The sequence below is a fragment of the Zonotrichia leucophrys genome, chromosome 1, assembly GCF_028769735.1.
Source record: "Zonotrichia leucophrys gambelii isolate GWCS_2022_RI chromosome 1, RI_Zleu_2.0, whole genome shotgun sequence".
NCBI classification, from domain to species: Eukaryota; Metazoa; Chordata; class Aves; order Passeriformes; family Passerellidae; genus Zonotrichia; species Zonotrichia leucophrys.
Genome location: NC_088169.1, coordinates 17,274,933 through 17,297,451, shown reverse-complemented (window position 1 = coordinate 17,297,451; position 22,519 = coordinate 17,274,933). Strand labels below are relative to the sequence as shown.

Genomic DNA, 22,519 nt, shown 5'->3' with positions numbered 1-22,519 from the left:
GTGCAGCCTCAACTGGAGGTGTGAGAAAGATTAGGAAACAGCTCTACTGAGGACATTAGAATTCTTCTTCTCAGAGAAGGAAAAAATGAGGAAACAGGGTGCCCTGGCCCAGAGAACAAGAGAAAATTCAGACTGCACAGCTTTAGTAGTGATGGCAAACTGGCAGCAACAATGATTTTGTGAGTATTGTGAGAGAAACAAGGATGAACAAGGAATACTCCTACCTATAGAACACCAATATCTGGTCATATTCATGTAGCAATTCCTAGAAGAGATTTGTGGTCTCTAGCATGCTGCACACTTAGGGAAACAGGAACCAAGAGTGAGAAGATATGTGTCTCAGTACATCAGCAGTGTGGCCTTCACTGAAGGATAAAGCCATCTCCTGGATGTCCTGGACATACCATCAAAATTGAATTAGCACGTCAGTCATTAGCATGTAAGTCTTTTGCCTAACTCAAAGTTAGGGATCATCTTCAGGATTTCCCAGTAAAATCTTAATGTCCCACATTTTGGAAATGATTTTAACTTTTATCTTCTGAAACAAAAAGACAGGACTGAGAGTTCTAAATGAGTTCAAACTCAGGTTCAAACTCACAGGGAACTGCACTGATTGCTGCTTTCCTGCCTTATGGACTTTTACATTTTATGTGGCTTTATTGTGATCAAGGAATGTCAGTGTTGGGTCTAAGTGCAGAATGGCAGCGGAATATTGAAGGGATTTCCCAAAAAAGGATAATTTTGCTAGCCTAAGTGGGTACAGGTTTGGGGCTGCTTTGTCTGTCACATCTTTGCTGAGAATAAATAAGTGATATTTTTAGGGTGGGCTAGCATAAGCGATGACAGATTCCACGCTATGGCCAAAAGGCCACAACTTCATTAATATGATGCCTAAAGGCACCTTCCTGACAGCTGTGGAAAGAGGAGGAAATGACAGTAGCCTCCAGCACTCATCAGCCTCTCCTCCCTTTCTGGCACTGCAGCAGGCCAGGCAGCCCTGCCAAACCGGGTGAGATTGCCTAATCCCACCTCCCTGCTTCCTGTAGCAGGAAACCAGATCCCTTCTTATCTGCCAATGGCTCTGCCCTCTGTCTCCAAGGGCAGGAATATTCCCTAGCTGCTGTTGCTGGAAGTCACACCTCAGCCAGGCTACCAGCAGCCAGTGTGAGCCAGGGAATGAGCACAGTGGTGGGAAGGGGTGGGAAGGCTGGGAAGCTGTACAACAGTTCCTGTGGGCCATGACCAGGTGCCTGCTACCACCAGCAGCACCAGTGGGAGATCAAGCAGGACCTTTCTTGTACTCTGTTAGGCCACTCTTGCACTCCACATTGTGTGTGTTGGAAAGCAAAGCACTGCCTTTCACTGACACAGGTGAAAGCCAATGCCATCCACAGCAGCATCCCAACCTGAATGTATAGCAGCTAACACAGGGAGTACAGCTCATGCACATGCAAGAAAGCAGTGCAGTTCAACATGACTTTTTTTCCTGCCATAAACAAATAAACAAGGAATCGTTTCACCTATTTATCTCTGTTCATGACTCATATTCTTTCTGACGTAGCTCAGTCTCTGAGGTCAGCAAATCGTTCTTGAAATCGAGCGATATGGCTGGTTGGTCCAGGCTGATTTGTCCACAAATTAAATACTCTGGGTCTTGGGGTTTAACTCCAACCAAGAGAAACCTCCAGTCAGTGCAGAGGGATTGGCATCTCTGCAGGGCACTTCAGATCTGAGACAACATTCAAAATCCCCCATGGAAGATTTTTTCCTCTCCTTTTGCTATATGGACTCCAAAGACCCATTGGGTGAGTCTGAGGTTAACCTTTGGGACTGCTCCCCTCTTACTACATCTGCTTGGTACAACAGACATACCAAGAGCAATCCTAGGGTGGGCAGCTGAGAAGCTGCTGAATTTGGATTTGCACCACATAATATCACTGATAAAAAATCACATGGTAAGTTCATGACTAGGGCAACCTGACTCCCCAGCACCTGCAAAGACAGGAACTGTGTTCTGACCAGAGGAAAGTGACATGGTATCTCCACCTGCCTGGTAGAATGTGCCAGTGTCCCTTACCCAAGCTGTATATGGGTCTGTTCTGCTTGCAATGAAAAACTAAGAAAAAAACCAGAAAAAAACCCCTAAGAAATGCAACATCTAGACTTGTGCAGGGAAGGACAGTAATGCTGTAAACTTTCAAAATGAAAATATGCTCCCTGTGATGAAGATGCACAGACTTGGCAGAACCTCCCTCCTTTAAACAGGTTCATTCCTGTGTGGTTTGTTGCTGTGTGTCGTGTACTCAAGTCACACAATTGTCATGGGACTCATAGGGTCCCTAAGGTAAGCTGTACCTTTCCATGCTTGGGACAAAAAAAAGGACCTTGGAGTCTATGTAAAGTGAAGTGGTAATAACAGACTGGGGAAAGTAAATGAAGAGGAAGCACCAGCTTCTGGTGGCTTTTCTCAGGCTGAGTAGGGATATACTGCCAGAAGCAAGGGGCTGCTTTCCAGGGAAGGAAGAGAGCTGCACAGCTCTTGTCCTGTCTGAGCTGATCAGAGAGTAGGTGCAATTGGGAGGCTGTGGTAAGATGCAATCTGAAATCCTACTCCTTGCTTTTACCTGCCACCTATGGCTCAGTTCACTGGCTTACCATTTTCCTGAGAGAGAGGCCAAATGAGTGCCTGAGCTGATTTCCTCAGAGGTACCTCCTGCTCCTGCCTGGTAATGCTATACTGTTGTTTTTTGGTCCTTTTCTTGTGATCCCACATCAGTTTGGGTGGCTGCTGCTCTTTCTGAAATATTTAAACTTAGCAGTTCCCCCCTGCTTTATGAATCTCAAATGAAATATTAAAATACCTTTCAGTGGCTTATAAATAACATATCATGACTCCCCCAGCCAGGAAGAGGAGTACAGTCCATGCTTCATTACAAGAGCTAAAAGCCTACCAGCTGCAGAGGAAACTCAGCAATGTGGGGTACAAATACCCCAGTGATTTTAGTAGTGGCTCATCTTGGGTCCAATAAATAGTTTTAGTACTGTTTGAGCACTTCCCTTGGACCTCTGACAGCTCTCACATCCCTGCTTGCTCCCACTGGGTCACCTGAATTTCAAGCCCCAGGGAGTGTGGGGAAGTGGTGCTGAGATTGGGACAGGCTCTGTGCCCTCCTCCCTGCCCAAGCATAGGGCAGGGACCCATTTCAAACCAAGTCAGAAACCAGAGCTAAAGACCTGAGCTGACTTTGTGTCATGGTGTGTTCCTCCTTCCAGAGGCAAAGTGGGAAGGCACACGAATGATTCATGCTAAAAGCCAGCACAGGGCCAGCAAAGCTCATCAGCTCAGACTCTGATCTCTGTGAAAGCAGCTGTGTCCCCACTCGGGACCTAAGTTTGTCCCAGGAGCAGGTTGCTGTCTCTGCAGAACGTGGGGTATATGCATCACCAGGCTGGCAGTGATGCTCTCTGCAGCTCAGGCTATTTGACCACAGGTAATTAAAAGCTGCCTCTATGCGGTCATGTAATGACAGCCTGTACCACAACACTCAAGTGCAAGGATGACAAGTTAAGGTCAAGTGGGCAAACAAGCTGCTGTTTCCAAACTGTGGAGTGCCTGCATCTGCATCCGCCTGGATCTCCTTTTACAGTACTTCTTTCAGTGGTATTACTGAATCCAATTACTACCAATCCTTTAGAGTTTGCGTTCAGATTTCATGCCTGCTCGTTAGGCAAGTTCACCTTTCAGAAGTGTGCGAACGCAAGCTGAGCTGTGTTGCGTCAGAAGCAGCGCTCCTTGTCTGACGGGAAGCCAGCTTTCTCCGACACCTCCTAAGAAGCCGGTGCCCAAGTGCGTGCACCTGACTCCAGGGAGGGCAGCAACCCCCGCGGTGCCCCAGGAGGTGACACCCGTGGGCGGGCACCACCCTCCCGCAGCAGCGGGCCCTTGCCGAGCCGGGTTCCGTTCTGCCCCTCGGAGCAGCTTCTCTCCCTTCTGCGCCCCCGGGCAGTGCTCCTGCCGGAGGGCAGCGGGCTGGCCGGGCTGAGGAGGCAGAGCCCGCCCGGAGCCGCGATCCCGGTCCCGGTCCCGGTCCCGGCCCGGCAGGGGCCGCCGGTGCCTCCCGCCCGCTCCCGGCGCCGCCCCGCAGCGCCCCCCCGCGGCGGCGGCAGCTGCTCGGCACCGCCCCGGCCCCCCCGCCCCGCCGCGCTCCGGGCGGGAGGCTCGGCGGCTCGCTCCTCCTCGCGGCCGCGGGATTCCTGTCTCCGCGTTTTCGGGCCGCCCCTTCACACCCGCCGCCGGAGCGGGACGGCGTGAGAGGGAGCGAGCGAGCGAGCGAGGCGGCGCGGATGTGCCCCGGCTCCCGCGGCGGCAGCGGCGGCGGATGCTCGGCGGCGCGGCGGCCGCCCCGCAGCGCAGGAGCCCCGCGCAGGGAGCGAGCGAGGCGATGAGCCGCCCGCCGGCGGCCGCCCGCGAGTGACGGCGGCGGGCAAGGAGCGGCGGCGGCCAGGAGGAGAAGGACGAGGACGAGGAGGAGGAGGAGGAGGGCAGCGATCCCCGCCAGTGCCCGCGGGAGGCCGGGAGAGCTCCGGCCGAGGGTTCGGCCATGCCGTTCGCCAAGCGGACCGTGGAGCCGCAGCGGCTGTGCCGGCGGCAGCCCGCCGCCTCCGTGCTGGAGGAGAGCTGGGGCGCGGAGCCGCCGCCGCCGCCGCGGGACCCGCCGCCGGAGGAGCCGGGAACGGCGGGCGAGGGCGCCGAGGCGGCTGGCGGCGGGGAGAAGGAGGCGGCAGCGGTGCTGATGGTGCTGGACCTCTGCTCGGTCAGCAACGTAGCCCTGTCGCGGATCCTCCGACAGCTCTCCGACGTGGCCCGGCACGCCTGCACCCTTTTCCAGGAGGTCGAGGCTGACATCCAGGGTACCCACCGCCGCGTACGGGCGCTGCACGGCCGCATCGCCGGCCTCCAGGGAGCCGTGCGCGGCCTCGACCCCAAGCAGGAGGCAGTGCGTAAGTAGCGCGGAATGCGGGATGGATGGGGAGCACCGCGGGATGGATGGATGGAGGGATGGATGGAGCGCACCGCAGCGCGGGGCTCCGGCGAGGAGAGCCTCCCCTGGCCACCTGCCGTGCGAAGTTTGGGGCAGAGCCGGTGGGAAAGGAGCCCCGGCGGGGCAGCAGAGCGGGAGGGGAACGGGCGGGCGCGGGTCGGGTCGGGTCTGCGGGCGCCGCTGGGCGCCGCGGCGATGCCGGCGGGAGGGATGATGTCAGTGGTTTGTGCCTTACGTAAGGAGCTGGCTGGCGGGGCTCTCGGGACGCATCTTCTGCAGCCAAGGGTTTGGCCAGGGAGGGGGACGAGGTCTGTCAGCTGGGCGCCGGGAATGATGGAGATGATCCGCCGCACTCGGGCACATTTGGGTTTTCTCTCTTTGCCGGCCTGTCCCCCTTCCCCTGCAGATATCTTCCCCTTAGAAGAGTCTCTGAATTCCCGATCGAATGCTCTCAAGTAGAAATAATAAAACTGCTTCGTCGTTACCTAACTGTCGGGGCCATAAAATGAGGGAAGTTTGGCTAATGACTTCTTTCTGTTTAAAGAGTGGCCCTGAAGAGTGAAGAGGGGAGGGTGGAGGAGGGGGAGGAGGATAAAGATCAAGGCAATATACAACTTGTGTTATGAGCAGTGCTTGAATCCTGTTTCTTCTCCACCCAAACTATAAAAGCAGTGAAAAGCTCTGTAGTCGTAACAGCTGCTGATTTCTGCTGAATATGGCTCATGTTCACAGCAGTGTAATGATTTTGTACTCTCCCTGGTGCATACACTTCCCGAGCACTTGTGGATACGTGGGGTTTTTGATAGATAGGGCTGTGGGTTGGAAGTCTGGAGTAGCAGAGATTGGTATTGGTTCTGACCTTTCAGTATCTGTTTCGGGAAAAGCAGTGGCTTGAAAGGAGAATTTGGCTTAGTTTTTGCATTTTGCTGTACCCCTCTAAATCCTGAGTAGCTCCACTAAGTACAGCAAAGTGATTTTACACCAGTATAAGCAAGACCATGCCCTCCTCTAGGTGTTTTTCATAAATATGCCATTTAAAAATTTGTGCTTTGGATTTCCTCCCCTTTGGAGCATTGTGGAATATACGTAATTCCTGTAGGATCAATGAAGCTGTCCTAACTAACAGAATCAAGCTTTAAGAATTCAGCGGTATTTAAGCTGCATACTCAGCATCTGTACAGTGACAGTGACTTTGCTGGGGATGTATTAATGTACATCAACCATAGATGAGACCAAAATGAGGGAGATTTTTTGTGGTTTCAGCATGAGTGTAATCAGAGCAGAGTGCTGGGCTGTGATTGGAAACTGCAATGAGAAGGAGGCTTGGCTGGGCTCGTGAGGGAACTGTCTGAGGAAATGAAACTCCTCGTATCACATTCTCATCTGTAGGTCTTTTGAGCTGAGTAAGTGTGGGTATATACTAATGTAAGTGAGAGCAGAGCTTAGCTGTTCTAATCTGTATGGCTTTTTTTCTTTCTGGATTGTGCAAGTGCAGCTTGTTTGCAAATCACAGAGCAAAATCTTGATATTACAGCACAGTTATGTCATCTGCTTAATTAGAGAGTCTGGCTTTATCCCTGCGATGATAAATTTTTTTAGTGTTTGGTTTTCTTTTGAATCCTCCTCTCTTTAAAAGGGGAGAAATTTTTGGCCATGATCTTCCCTGTGTTTGCCAGCTGTTCCTCCTTCCTCTTGTGTACAGCACAGTGCCACTGATAGATCTGCAGATGTCCCTAGGTCTGGCCAGGCAAGGGATCCTCCACAACACTGGCTTTGCCCTACCCCTCCTCCAGTAGGTGTGTGTCCTGCCTGCAGCTCTGCAGCTGCTCAGAGCACACCTCCCTGTCCTCATCACCTCTTTCCATGCATGCTGTACCACATCTTCCCTGGAGGTGAAAGCCTCTGTACAATCCAATGTACATGAACAGCCAACTTCTTTGCCTCCTCTGGCTGCTTTTATTCCCTTTCCAGTGCTGGATCAGCAGAGCTGCATTTACACAGTGCTGCATCTGAACACCTCAGCTGAGAGCCAGGGCTGAACAGCACCACTGTACACGTTATCTCCTCACATTCCCCCAAAATCCATACACACCCACAGCAATGCTCCCTCTGGCCTGCAGACTGCTCACTGTTCCCCAGGACAGATAAAAGTGCCTGGCTGGAAGCTGCCCATCTTCCCTGTAGTGTATAATGACAGTGTGCTTGCTCCTCTCTGGGCTGACGCCTCCTCCTTCATTATTACTTTCAGCAAGACTATGCTAATGTTTGTTTTATGCATGAAGTGCCTACATAATTCACTCCTGAAAGTGTTACACTCAAGTTACTACACCCAGTTGTTTTTTGAAACCAAGAGAGCAATCGCAGGTGGTCACAGATCTGCCCAGAGCCTGATCAGCGTCACATTAAGGCATACTGACTTCTATCTCCTGTGGTGAGCATGGAAATGATGGGATGGCCTCAGGGCTGTCTTTTAGCTGTCCAGCCCAAATGACACGTCTAAGAATAATTCAGAACTGGCTGGAGGTTTGGATGCACAACCACAAGGAACAAGCTGGTGACAGTCATGCAGCCACCCCACCCACGGCATGACTGTAATGGCTGCATTGAATTTATTGCATGTCATGAGTCTGGAGGGGCTGGGCTTATTGGTGCATTGACTGAGACACCATGTACTGGGATGATAACACCAGGACAGTGCAGCCCAACCACAAGTTTTTCAAATATTCAGTTTAAAACTACTAGCCTATCTTGCCACAGTGAGACAGTCTTCATATTCCAACTTCAAATGCAGTACAGTGATTTGAAAATAATGCTACTGGACACACCCCAGATACTGAGCTGTGACAATGGAAGGCCTTTTTCTCCAGGCCTCATAAGCCAGCTGTATTCTGAGATCCCCCTGTGAACACTCAGAAAAAGGAAATTATGGGCTAATTCCATCTCAAGAGCTATTGGAGTCAGTGGTTAGAAGGGCATTCCTTGCCCAGAATGCCATTCCTTGGCAATTGCAGAGATGATACCAAGGGGAAGGGAAGCAGGAAAGGAGTTATCTTGAAAATAGCATATAATACAGTTTTGCATAATAATGTTGTAAATTATACTGAAAATTATGTATCATTATATTAAAGCATCTATGTTGGATTCAGGGAATATTAATGAAGAATTAAAATTAATTAAAAATGGCATTTTTCCAGTAATGCTTATCACTACTGCTGTCATTTTCACAAGGCCTTAACATTCTCAGCTCTGTTGCTGTTGCAATGGTGAACATTTGCAAGTATGTGTATACTCTGCTTTAAGAAAATTATTTAACGTTCTCTACTAAGATACTGGTAAAGGTATTTACCTATGTGTTGCCTTTGTTTTCATCACTGTTTAGTGTGATTGGAAAACTTTGTTAGGCACAGTAAAGGGTGGATTCTGGGTAGTTACAAGCAGGTCATCATCAAAAACTCAAGGTCCCTCACCTCTGCCTCCCCAGATACTGCTTGTCCTTTCATCTTTCTTTTAAGCCTCTGGCCAGCCAGCATCTTGCAAATATGAATCCTTTCCCATCCTCTGAATATAAGAGAAACAACGGTGAGAAATGCTTTCCTGCTCAGCTCCTGAACTAACTACTTTGCCCTTCTGCCACTCCTCTGCTTTTCATCATGAGCAGTTCCAGGGTCTGCTTCTACAGCAGAACCACGTAGGAATAACATAATTGTTGTCAGTCTGGATGTTGTGTAGAGTTTTCTTGTTGGCAGTGTGGTACTGCCCAGTTTTATTATTAGACACTTGATTATCTTGGTAATATAGAAACACAGAAATGCTGGACTAGTTTGTAGACTTGGGACTCAGTGCCTCCATGGTTATTTGGAAGAGTGATTTCTCAGTCTAGGGGACTAGAGATCTGGCAGTTTAAGTGGAATATTGTACTTTACAGAAATTGATGATGTAAGCCAACTTGCTTCCTGAATAATAGGCAACAACCGGGCAGCAGATTTTGAAAGCCCTAGCTAATGAGATCCTTTTTGCACCCTGGCATCCCAGAGAATTCCACACATTCCAGGCTTTTTTTTTCAAAAGCATCAATGTGTTACCAGTAGCCAATCTTTCTAAAAGTTGTATGGTTTCCAGAAGTTGCCTGCTGTATCTTCATTGCTCCACTTTTCCATTCCTGATTTTGCTGTTTGCTAACAGTCAGTGATGCAGCTGCTCCCAAGTGTGGGGATCTCCCGTGTTACTGTGCTCTTCAGAGGCCCTTGGATCTCTACAGTGAGCTCCTCTATAGGATTTTCTTTTTTCCTGAAGTGTCAGTATTGAGATTAAAAAGACAGCTCTGAACTCATTCTTTATAATTTTAGGTTCTGCATTAATTTATTCTGTTTGATTGAAGTTGGTTACTGAGAACAGCCTGGCAAGTTTCACTCTTGCTTTTAGTCTCTTTCCTTATGCCTTTTAGGTGGTTTTGTTTTGATTTTGTTTGGTTTGAGGTTTTTGTTAGTGTGGCTTTTAGCCACACTGGTGTAACGCTTTTCTGTTTGGGTTTTGAGCACTGCAGGGAAATGTTTAATCCCTTATAAGGTTTTTGAGTATTTTCTGCCACAGTCCTACCATTTTTACAAAATATATATTGGAGCCAAAGCTCATCAGAAAATGCACCTCCTCTTCCTTGACTTAATGCACTGAAGTCTCAATTGCTGCTGAAATGTAATCAAGAAATTGTCATGCTTCCGTCTCAGAATTCAGTTGCATTGTAAGGCCATCCCAGGCTTAGGATTGGTGAGCATCCTTGCAGACATCTTCAGGGAGGTACATAAGACCTTAAGAATAGATGCAACTTGAAAGAAAAAAAGCATCCATGTTGGGAAGATAAGTGCTGCACTTTATCTCAGCTTCTCGAGAGCCTTGAGATTGAAAGTACAATTTTCATGGTATGGATTTTCTGTGGTACTGAGGTGCAGCTGTAGATCTCCATGGATGGGATATGTTTACACAAAAATATCTCAGATACTGCTGGAGACAAAACAGAAGAGATTCCTAGCTTCCTTTAACTTCATATTATTGTCCATCTGTAGTTAGTGAGTCTAAGTGTGAGAGTAGTTACAATTTTAGAGGTGCACACTAATGTAACCTGGGGGACATGAAGCAAGAGGATGTACTCAGGGCTCCTTTTGTACACTGAAATGATATTAATTGGCAAGTCTTTGTTGGGTGCAGAATAAAACCTCCAAAGAAAAGCAGCTGTACACTGGATGTAGTAACCCATCACTTTCAGCTTTGTTTCCTTTACCTGCCCAAATGGAATGACATAACCTCTTCACTTGTTGTTTTGGAAAAGGAGAAAGGCTTTTGGCTTTACCTGCCAGGTTTGGTTTCTTGGTGTTGTGCTGGCCACTGTGTGCTCATTTGTGTTACAGAACTCACCTCTCTGGTGCACTTGCCTGTAGTTTGCCCATCAGTGTACATAACCCAAGCTGAGGGTATGGGAATGTTGGAGAATTTCCTCAGTGCATGGTTTCTTCTAAATGGAGAGGATCGATGGCACATTAGCAGAGTGGAAAGGAGAGGAAGGCCAAAGCATGGGCTTTTCTTCTTACCTTTACTGCTGTCAGAACAACAAAGGGACAGAGGAAGAAAAACCTGCTCACTTAAGGATCCCATCCCCAATTTACCTTAACATTGCTAGAGCACCATTAGCTAGAGTACTGTCATTTAGCAGAAAAATGCCTTATCTTTGTTTACAGCATGGTGATAGAATACCTTTAACACAGGAACACAACCATTCAGAGGCTTTGCTTGAGGTATTTTTTCTTCATGCATTTGGTATCTGATAGAAGGTAATGGAATGGAATTTGCCAGGTGGCTTTGGCAGGGATGTAACTTTTTGAAAGCTCAGGTTGTCACTTTTAGTCCTGTTAGCTTGTGGAATGCAGACTCTGGTCTCTTTGCAGATAAAAGCATAGTGTAAAATCCTTTGTCCTGCCAAGGCCAGAGAGATGCTGGGTGGAAAGGCTCTGAGAGCTCAGGGCTCAGGTAGACTCACTGGACTTTGTCTGGCACAGCCTGGTAACAGATGAAAAGCAGAAAGCAGTGGTTTTCCTCCAAAGCCATTCCCTGTTATACAGGTGTGAATCTTCTAGAGTTTTGCCGAGTGTAATTTCTTTGGTCTTCCACTGGTATAGGTGAGAAAGCCTTAGCCTGTTCTATAGCTCCTTGCTTGTCATTCCACAAATAGTACTTCAGCTAATGTACCAGGTTTGAATGTTTTGGGATTTTGTTGCTAAATGGAGAGCTTGCCAGTCAAAAAAATATCAAAAAACATTCAGTGCTTGATTTCCACCTCACTGCAGCTACACATCTGTGTAATATCATAGTAGTTACTGCAGCTTCTTTCTTGCTCATGCTTAAGAGCCAAGCAAGAGTCTCCAGTGGGTTTATTAGAAATTCTGCTGGAAATGTTTTAGCTTCTTTAACACCAACAAGGTCTCCTTTACACAAGGAGCAAAACTGCAGAGAAAATAGAACCAGACCTGTAAGAGACATGAACTTACTGTGGGTCTAATGATTTAACAGAAATTCTTCCTACAGCCCCTTTTAAAACTTCATGCTTCTATTTAAAAGCCTTAATAGCATAATGTTTGTGTTCATACAGAAATATAAGATAAATGTTCCAGTGAAATTAATGGAGTAATTCCTACTTTTGGTTAGTTTCCCTGCTCCTACAGGGGAGATATGGTGATTAAGAAATAAATGGACTCTGGTAACTTGCTGAGGGCATGGGGAGGTCATTCACCTGTTGATTCAGATGTATAATAGATGTTAGTTTTCCTTTTTGAAAGATGAAGGGCCTGGAGTGTTTCCAAAAAATTCTTGCACAGTTCTCAAATGTCCTTGGACTGAGGGAAGGACTTGTGGGAAGGACTTGCAGGAAGGAAATATAACTACCCAATTTCAGGGTCGCACTCAGCTGCTGTTCTGAATCAGCAGAATCAGGTTTTGTTGGCATTTCTTACATAGGTTTGCCTGTTCTGAGGTTTCAGTTCTGAGGATTGGATTAGGCTGATCTGGCAGAGCTGTGCAAAGGTGCAGAAAAAGAGTGGGAACAGTCCTCACTGATCCCTGCCATGGTGTGAAAGTCCCAACCTCTTCTTCTCCATTCAGACAAAAGCAGACTTCTGAAGTGTGTCTGTTTAAAGGCAGCCCCTGGCTCTTCCTCTCTCTAAAGTGGACAGCAAAAGAGATCGGGTGCAGGGGAGCGACAACTGTTTAAAAAAGCCCCTGATCTGACACATTTCCTTCATACATGTACCTAAATCAAGCATATACTCCCAGGGAACTCTTAATAGCAATGTTGTGATCTCCAAAGTGGGGAAAAAATAGAGCCAGCTGATGTGAGTAATACATGTGTGTATTTGAAATGCATTATTGCAGGGTTGCGTGGTCGCCAGAGTCAGAGAGCTGGGATTTCTCAGAAGCTGCTCTTTCCAATTGCTGGCATCTCCATGTAATCAGAGGCTGACATCAGACTCTCCATTGGAGCTACTTGAGCTATTAGGCTGTGAAGAGCAGAAACTCTCTGTGTTACCCAGTGTGTATGAGGGGGGAAGGTTTTTTCACTTCCTTTGATGTATTAGCATCAAGAGAGGGAGTCTTCGCTTCATTCCTAATTGCTTCTCGTCTTTGAATTTATATACCAATATGTAAGTAACTGCAAAGGGAGATAGCAGAATTTATAAAAAGTTCAAAAAGGCAGGGCTTAAAGCATGATTAAAATAAAAGATAGCATAGTGTGTATGCTGTTTTTAGCTGAAATATCTCCCTAGAATTCTTTCCATTTACATTCTCATTATATCTAACTGCTTCTAATGCACTGCTTAGTTTAACAACTGGCATGTTTTTAGGGTAGATTTTATAGTAGATATACACCCACTGTGTTCTTAACTTGAGACTTTAAATTGCAGTATCTGTATTGGACAATCTTTTCTTACACCTTCTTGGCTGAAGGCAGGAAAAAAGCAATACTGATAGGAACCTAATTAAGCCTGTAGTCTTATTATACCAGGAACTGTGTGCTTGAAATGCTGCTCAATTCAATGAGTGCTGCGTGGCACTGCCATGTTAAGTCCCAGCAGAGAGTGACATACTTTTTTTTAATAAGATCACTGTAATTCTTACAAAGCCACCATGGTTTTCTCTTTCTTTTCAGCTGCCAAGGCAGTTGGACTTTGAACTACAGCCACTCAGACCAAATCCCTGAGAAAGTTTGGTGGAGATGCCTTGCAAGTGTGTGCATGTGATTAAGGGGAATGAGCATGTGTGCTATAAAAATGGACAGAGTCTTCAGGCCTCTGCAGATTTTCCCCCCACCTTTTCAAAGTGTTTTTTGTTATCTTGACAATGCTTGAACAGACTTTTAAGTTGACCTGGACAGAGAGTGAGCTGCGGAGGAAAAGATGCTAATCCTTCTTGAAGATGTGTGTATCAGTGGCTACAGAATTGGGTCATTCTTAGGAGCAGAATCTGTAAGGTGCACTGAAAAATTCCAGTGTGTCCAGAGGCTTAGGATTGCTTTAAAAACAAAACTGGGCTCTCTGTGCATGCTCAATTTTGCCTGATTTTTTTTTTTTTCCCTAAAAGGCATTGCCAAGCATGGTTCTCTTCAGAAGCCTATAACTGTCCACGATTGCAGAAATCAGATCTTCTGGATGATGAAACTCAAGATAGGCAGCAGTTATTCACTGTGATGCTCAGAGGCAAACTTTTTTAAGATGCTATACATGTTTCACTGCATCCACTACTTAGTGATCTAGTGATAAGGGGTGATTCAATTTTAAGTGAAGCAAGAGATTAATTATGATTTAATGCTTACTATGCAAATCAGAGTCAGTCCAAAGAATGGATACTACCCAGTTCCATTTTTTCACCTTGTGAAGTTCATTTACTTGCAGTAAAAAGAGGGCCTATTCTTGTCATAGGCATGGTCTTTTCTTTGGTGAAGTGGTTTTTGGTTAAGTGATGTATACAGGAGGAGAGTCAGGAGATGTATCTTAATTAATTTCTAAGAAAAGAAATCCTATGTCATGGATTGACCACTGACTTTCACATGCCCAGCCTTAACCCTGGAAACCGCATAGCTCTGCATAGCCCAAATTTTTAATGCAAGCTTTTTTTCTTTCTTGTATTTTTGGGGGGGATGACTTTCTCATACTTATCCAAACCAGCTTCTGACTGGTTCTTCTGCTTCAGGCTGTGCTAAACTCAGCTCCTTTGGCCCTCTTCTACCCCAGCAGTTAAAATCATCACAGAGGCTCCTATCTCAGCACACTGAGGAGATCTCACCTCCCCTCCTGTGTTGACTATTCCTTGCAACAAGTATTGCTGCAGGAGCCTGAGGGTCTTGATCTCTGCAGAAAATTACCTGAAGCCTTGCACATGGTTAGCATGCCAAAAAAATTTCCCCCATAAGTTGGATTATCCTGGCAGCACTGTTTTAGTCTTGCTTCTTATCCAAAACAAGTATTAAGGAATAGCACATTCTGTGTGAATAGCAGGGAAGGAGGTGGGTGTGCCTGGGTATCTCACACCAGCCATTCAGGAATTTTTATATTTGTTACTCAGCTACAATTTCAACTACATTGCCACAATGTAGAAATCATAAAAGAGGCAGCCAGGTAAAGGAGAGGACAGATTATTCTTACTGCATTTGGAGGAAGGTCTTGTTCTTTATTAGAAACTAGAAAATCCACTGGGAAAGGAATCCCTTATAAATGTTCCAATCTAATAAAAAAAAGTGCTCCAGTTGGAGCTCACATTTACTTCAATGTGAAAGTCAGTCTTTGCATGACATAAAAGCTGGAGAAAACCAGGCTTCATTAGTTCCACTGTTTGCAAAACTGGTTGTTCGAATTCCTCTTTCCCCTCCAGAATTGCTGATTATTTCTTTTCAATTTCAGTATTGTTTTTTTTTGAAACTTATGCCTTGAATGACTTTCATTTTGTGCCATCCTGTCCTTTACTCCTCTTCTCATGGTGGTTTCACAGGGGCTATACTTTTACCTCTGTCTTAATAGCACAGACACCACCCCCTCACTCCCTTCATGGTGTGAATGAACAGTATTAATTTTTACAACTGTGGTTTATTCTCCATTGATTATCTTTAATGTGGTGCTGTCTTGTTCAGTTAATAAACTACCTGCTAAGATGTAATTATCCCCCTCCCCCAAACATAACCTGCTTTAGATGTTGTATATGTTGTAATAGATGTTGTAAATGCACTCATTGTGCCTGGCACATTAAAAGCACTGGTTTAAGCTCCTGTACTTTCAAATTGCACTGTGGCTGAAGTGTATTTTGTGGCAATCATTACTCTGCTAATATTCTAAAGTAAGTATCACTACTTCTTTATTCAGTAGTATTTTTAGGCCTCTGTTACAGCTGCCACAGGCTTGATATAGCCTTGGTGCCAAGACAGAGGTTGGGTAAGCTCTGCTCTGGACAAAACCCTCCTAAGGGAGACTAGGAGGCTCACCTGAAGGTTTATCATTAATTATAGATCTCTGTTAGCTGATGTGAATCAGTGTCCAGAATGAAGTATGACCTAGGGTATTTACCCAGTTTGTGCTGTAAATATTTTTAGGGACCTCTGTCAATACACACAAAATTTAGAGTATGATTCTCTCTCAGATACAACAATAAAATCATGTGCCTACAGGCACATATGAAAATGAGCACCTGTGTTTGAGAAGTAGTGTCTGTAAATGAGTGAATGGGTTACAGCTACATTCAGCAGCTATAATGTGACTATTCATTTATGAAATTGTCCAAGTGGAACTTAACACAAATTATTAGTGTAGATTAAAAGTACGTTTCATTTATCTGCTTGTTCTTAACAACCCAATAGAATAGCAATTAGTTAAAGAAGAGGGAACTGCAAAATATCATAGCTCAGGCTGATTATTTCCTTTATGAGTCTTGTTTGGCTTTAGATCTGTCTTGATAAGCAATATCTTGGACTGTGAGACTAAAAGGTTAAAATAAGTAAGTGTGCCCATTTTTGTGCAGACCTTTTTGAACAACAATTGAAATAAGTTTTCCTCAGTGAGGAAGAAAAACAAGAAGAGATTCTTCCTCAAAATTCTGTGTTTCACTAGGGGCGGAATAAGTTTGTGTTCACACACACACACATACACACATATAAATATATATATATGTATATATAAATATACACACACACATACAGAGAGAAATGCCTGTCTAGATAACAGAAGAAGACCAGTGGAAAGATTGGACAAGATCATATTGGTCACTGAGATTAGAAAAGCTTGGTAAATGGGAGGGAAAATTTACAGCCACATTAGCAGCAAACTGGTCAAATGAGAGAAAATATTTCTCTCATTACATAGGCAAAAATTGAAGGTAATTGAAGTATCTTGTTTTTTGCTTGTTTTGAATTTGTATCTTCATCCAAAAGCGTCTCATGGTTGAGTTCACTTCTTTCCCATTCCTTCCTTCTCTCAATGGACTCAGAAATTGTGATGTTATTAATGGAAACTCTTCTACTGTGTGTAATGGGTGATCAGAAGTGAGATACATCTTGCTTAGGGATGTGGGAATTCTGCTGTTTGGTACTTGCATATTTGCAAGAGTAAAGTCTTTGCTTTTGAATGAACTGCCCCTGCTATATTACAGCAAGGGTTGAAAAATAAAATTAAAATGTAGAAAAGCCAAGTTAATGTAATAAAATCTTCCAGGAAAACAGATGGGTAAGTAAAAGGTAAAGTGATGCAGGTCTAGGTCATAGGTTGGACTTGATGATCTCAAAAGGTCTTTTCCCACCTAGTTCATTCTGGTTCTGTGATGCAGTGTCATTTGCAGATACACTGAAGGAATGTGCGGTATTTGTTTTCACAAAGAGGTGTCTCCCGTGCATTTGTTTCCTTTTGAGACAGTCCAACCTTGGGCTTGTTAAATATGTCTCTACAGAAGTTGGCACATACTGACCTTGTTTGCTGCAGTCTGCTCTTCTGCAGCTTCTTGATTCTAGTGGCGTGAGCCAGATGGACAGAGCCCTAGAGCTGAATGCTGGGTAGCATAATTAAGTGCTCTACTACTGAAGGCTGGAGCTGACTGAGACAAACTTTGGCTGATACTACAATATTTCTTTGTCCAAGTTACATCTCCAGTGTCAAAGCAATTCCTGTTTTTCCTTTCAGTTCATATTCCTTGCGTATGAGGGTGCTGAATTATATACCAATATTATTTTCTATTGGAATATGAATCCCAGTATTACCAGTTAGATTGTGCCTGGGCCAGTCTGACCCTCGCTGCTGAGCCAAAGGCGGCTTCTGTGGTGCTTCACCCCAGAGACACCTTTAGCTTGCTGGTGGTTGCAGCTGGGCACTAAACAAGTCCAGGCTTGTTAGGGACTCTGTTTACCTTAGGAAGAAGACTTCAGGCGAAGGTGAAGAGAAAAAAGGAGGGATTCTGCCAGAGGGTTATATGCAGTGGTTTATTCCATGGTTACAGAGATCTGCATCTTGGGAAGAGCTCCAACAGAATACCGAGCACATGGCCGGACTCACCTTTTAAGCTCAGGGGGAGGGGAGGGGAGGGGACAGGTGAGCCACCAACCAGGTGGGAGGGGTGGGGTCTCAAGGGACGAGGGACACCTAGACAGGCCAATGACCTCTGGGCCTGAGGGGCATCCTTTCAATTTGACCAACCACATGACGCCTTTGCTGGAATGTTAAGCCTGATTGACAGGACTCACTCAGCAAGGGGGCGAGGGGGGAAGGGAGACGGGTATTGCCCCACCTGGGAGGTGACCTGGAAATCTAAAACAGGACATTACAACACACTGCAACAATTTTCATTGACATAGTACAGAGTTCTTTCTACTACTTTATGCCCTGATAGCACTACAGGAACATTTTACAAATTTGTAGAGCTTGTGGATGCTCACCTGAATTTTCCTTTCATATCTGTACAGCCTTTTTTCTGCTATGTTTTGGAGTCATGGTGGTCAGTTGTGAGTATCCTGTGAATTCTGCTCCCTGGAAGCCCCATGTCAGTGTGGTCCTGGCCAAACACGTTGTGGACACTGGAATGTGGTTTATGAGGAAACACAGAAAACAGCTTTTAGGTGGACTCTGCTGCTATCTGTCAGTGGTTGGTAGGTGTGTAGAGCAGACTCATACCCATCCAGGTGCTGAGCTCTTCCTCAGTGAGCTGAGAATGTTTAGTTTTGCAGGCTGGAACTGAGAAGGAGGACCCAGCAGCTAAAATGCTGCTGCCTAGGGGACCTGGATTCATCCACCAACTTTTCATGACAGCATGGGGGAGGTTGTTAGTGCCATTCAGATCACCCAGTGTTAGCACTCTAAACTTTGGGCCATCCATCCTGTTCAAAGGTGAGCCTGTCTTTCACTTGTGAGCAGAGGAAGTTTCTAGTTCAGATAAATCCCTTAAGTTCTATGAATGTCACAGTGTGAAGTGGGTACTGCCACAGGCTTTTTGTCCCTCTCTTCTCAGGTCTGTGGCCGAGTGACAGCACGTCCTTCCTCTCAGAGCAGTTATCACACAAGCAGTGAGAGCAAGTTGGGCTGTGGGGTGATAGATCCATGACACACAGACCTGGTTTGTAAATGACAGGCAATCTGCAAGGCCGAGACCCTTCCACATCAGTAGTGCTTCTGTCCTTCATGGGCAAATGCTCTCAGGTGCCACATGAAGGCAGTACCCCCAGGTGGGATTCTCCAGTCTCACTTTTCAGCAAGCAGGAGTCCTTGCAGGCTGGAACTGAGGAGATCTGCAGGCCTTAATCTGTGAGGACTAACCTTAGGTTGGGCTGAGTTTGCAATTGCCAGTCTTTCTTTTGAGGTCTGGCTCACAGAGGAGATTGAGCTTTCTTACCTTACAGACAGTTTGTCCTGGTTAATTACAGTCATGTAAAGATGAGGTTTTACCTTGGGACTTGATTTAATTAAAAAGCAGTCCTGGGAAGTTTATTAAACATCTACATTCTCTCTGGGTGCCAAGTTCTAATGCTGGTTTTCTTCAGGTGCTCTCCCAGCTTCAGTCAGAAAGGGCCACCTGAACGTGACATCTGCACTAATGAAAGGGGAGGGAGGACACACTGTCATTCTCTGTCCAGCCAGGTTTGAGCCTGGCAGCTCATTTTTCACAGCTTGGGCTTGTGTCTGGCTTTGGGGAAAGGTTTTGCAGGTAGTAGTGCCAGAGGAAAAGTTGCACTGCAGAACCTAATGCTTGCCCTGTGTAGTGGAAAAATCATGATCATGCACGTGAAATGTGGACTTAGAGGAACTTTGTGTGGGTGGTCTTGTTTTTACTCTTCTGTCCCCCTTCCTCTCCCTTCCTGCTCACGTATGCTGAAGTCTGTCATCTATTTAACTAGAGCTTTTCTAATAATCCTAGATAATATACAACGAAAACAATAACAAGGTGCCTGGATATACACTCCCTCTGAACTGTAGAAGCCACAAGATCTCTCAGACATTCTTTTTGTTAGTACTGGCTTGTGAGAGACCTAGCACTCCATGATGCCCATCTGTTAGCAGCATGTTTAAATGTGATTAATGGGAAAGTTGCAAGAATTGCAATAGCTTTTGCTACTCTACAAGAGAATCTGTCACTGTTAATCTCTTGCAGTATTAAAAGCTTAATATAGTAAATCTAATGTTATGGAAAGCTGTAGCTTTGCTTTTGTTACCATCACCTTAGTGTGTTATTAAACTACTATTAGCTTTTCCTCTCTAGTTCACAAGCATAGAGGGAGTGTAGATATCATGCACATGCAGAAGAATATTTAAATTATTACTTAAGTATGAAGTCTCTCAAGAAAGAGATGCTTCAGCATTAAAGGGCTTTGGACAACATTAGGTTTGACTGTCATTTCTGAGGGGATGTAGACAGAACAGGATGTATTAGAAGTCAGCCCTTTCCCAAAATGCTGGTGAAGACTGGGAAAGCCACAAGCAATGTCCTGATTTGGTTGTTCTTTGCTGTGCCTTGGTAGACATGGTTTACCCACCCATGGCAGGAGACATACCTCATTAGTAGTTTAATCAGAACTGTTGCATCTTTAATAGAGATAATAGGATAAACAGTATTATGTCACAAGCAGGGACAGTCTCCTGGAGCAGGCTGACACTTCAGGAAACAAACAGGGGAGGACCCAGGGAAGGAAAATTATTGTTTCATATAGCTGCTTGTGTTGGAAAGGATCAAAGAAACCATAATGAGTCAGTATCTTTCTTTTTCTTTAAAGGAAATTTCAGAAGAGTGATTCAATTAAATATTAGTTTACTCAAGATCTGCAGGTGGCTTGTAAAGTGTAATCATATCCCCCTTACCTTTTAAACTCAGATCTACAGCTTTGTTCATTTTAGTGGAGGTGGAGATCTCCATTCTTCTATTTTCAGTGGCAGTTTGGTAGAGGAGAGGGCTTGTTATAAAACTTCTTGGTTTATGGCGTGATTACAAGGTGCTTTTGTTTCCAGCAGGGACAGCAATAGTGCTTTGGTCAAGACATTTCAAAACTGCTTACAATCTTCTTGTAAGATCATTGGGCACTGTGGGACAAATTGAGACCTGCCTTTCCGTGAAACACCCCCTCACTCCATCATGCACAGCATCTTCACAGCTGCCAAGCAGCTTGTCCACTTCCACCCATTGCAAAAAGTCAAAATCAGATCAGATAGAATAGTGCTGTCCAAGGGGCAGTTACAGAATATATATAGTTGCAGAAATCAGACTGGAGTCTATGGAATTTTCTGGTTCTTCCATGTGTCCTTCTATAATCCTGTCTTTGAAGCATTTAAGAGCTTGAGGTGCCATGATTAAAAGCTTCAAGGACCATGCTTTTTCATTTACCCTCTGAAAGGACAGGCATCAAGGCCACTGCTCTGAGCCATTAGGAAGGGAAAGGAAGATTGGGAAGGGACTTGCAGGGAAGATTGCTTGTCAGTCAGACTGAGTGCAGCAAAGGGGCTCACTCCCTTGTTGCACATAGTTGAAGTGAAAATTAAATTTGGTCCCTGTGGGCTGTTGTGGCACACCCTGCACCTGTGAGTCTCATTATTGCTCCTGCTCTTTGTCCTGTGAATTGAAGAGTGATGCCCAGTATCCTCCATCCGTTCTCAACAGGAGAGTCAAGTGCCAAAGGCTTCAAGTGGTGGGCTGAGGTGAAGGTCATACAGCATATTATCAAATTAGGGGACTGCTTTGCTCTGCCCCCTCGAGGCCCTCAGCTCTTTGGCAGTCAGTATTAGCTCACACTGAGAAATTCCAAGAACTTCTAGCATGGTATTCCAAAGCCTTGCAGAGCTGTGCACAATAGTGTAAAATCTGTTTACAGGAGTCCTCATGGATCAGCTCCTTCTTGTACTCATGGTTGCAGGGATATCCCTGGAAAGGGGTGGTTTTTTCAGGGCTTGAAAGACTCTTGGAGACAGGGAGTTAGGGGAAGCAGGATTCAGCTGCACCTAAAATGCCTTGCTGTCGCCTTATGCTTTTAGTTCACTTCTTAGCTGGTAAAATGTGGAGGAAAGAGGATTCAGTAAGCAACTGTTTGTCTTCAGTGAATGCCTGCTCAGGCAAGGCAAGTGTGATTCAGCTACTAGTTAGTAGTGCTGATACACCAGAATTGGCAAGCACAGAACACTCCTGCTGCTGGATCTGCCCCAGTTGCTTGATGTGCAGCGATGAATGCATGAACATTCACCAATGGTGTTGCACAAACAAATAAGTTAATAAAAAGCAGCTGATTGTGTCATTGTAAGATGTAAAAACTCCAAAGTAGCACTGAGATTATTTAAAAACAGATTTTCTTATCTGGAAACTCCTAGAAACATAGAGTGGTTTTTTGGGGGGGAGAAAACAACATAGGTTTTTTGGGGGGGAGAAAACAACAACAGGATAGACACAAAATGAACTCTCTGCCTTGCCGTTAAATGATTTAGTGGTGAATAATTTCATAACAGTTTTTCTCTTGAAGTCTTATCCCAGGTCTGAGTTTGACAGCAAATTTAGCTTTGGATTATCTCAGAGATAGTTGGCACTGCACTGGCATTTTCCAGTGAGAGAATTAACTCACGAGGAAAAGCTTTTTTAAGGGGACACACTGGAAAGAAAACACTCTGCAAAAACTGGAATTATACAAACCGGCTGTCTGGCCTCATACGAAATGATGCTGGCCTTTTGTACCTCTGTGTAAGTGGTATTTAACCCTTGCCATCATTACCGTGTGCTGCTGGGACAGATGAGCTCCCCGGCGGGTGGCAGAGCGGGAACAAAGCGGGGCGGCTGCGGCTGGGCCGGACCAGGCCTTGGGATCATTATCTGGGCACACAAAGCTTCCCTTCTCACCCTCAGGAATCACTTTGGGGTTTGCTTTGCCTTCCCGCCCTCAGGAATCACTTTGGGGTTTGCTTTCCCTTCCCGCCCTCGGGAATCACTTCGGGATTTGCTTTGCT

The 22,519-nt window shown here is 45.5% G+C and overlaps 1 protein-coding gene across 2 annotated transcripts in view; it reads left to right on the top strand.

Annotated features, from left to right (window-relative positions):
* The first annotated feature begins 4,484 nt into the window (after nt 1–4,484).
* NHS (NHS actin remodeling regulator) overlaps nt 4,485–22,519 on the top strand; it is a 249,543-nt gene continuing 231,508 nt past the window's right edge. For both annotated transcript variants that reach the window (XM_064707893.1, XM_064707885.1), the window contains exon 1: nt 4,485–5,001. In XM_064707893.1, the coding sequence (XP_064563963.1) occupies nt 4,602–5,001 (400 nt within the window). In that variant the 5' untranslated portion in view covers nt 4,485–4,601. The remainder of the gene's footprint in view (nt 5,002–22,519) is intronic.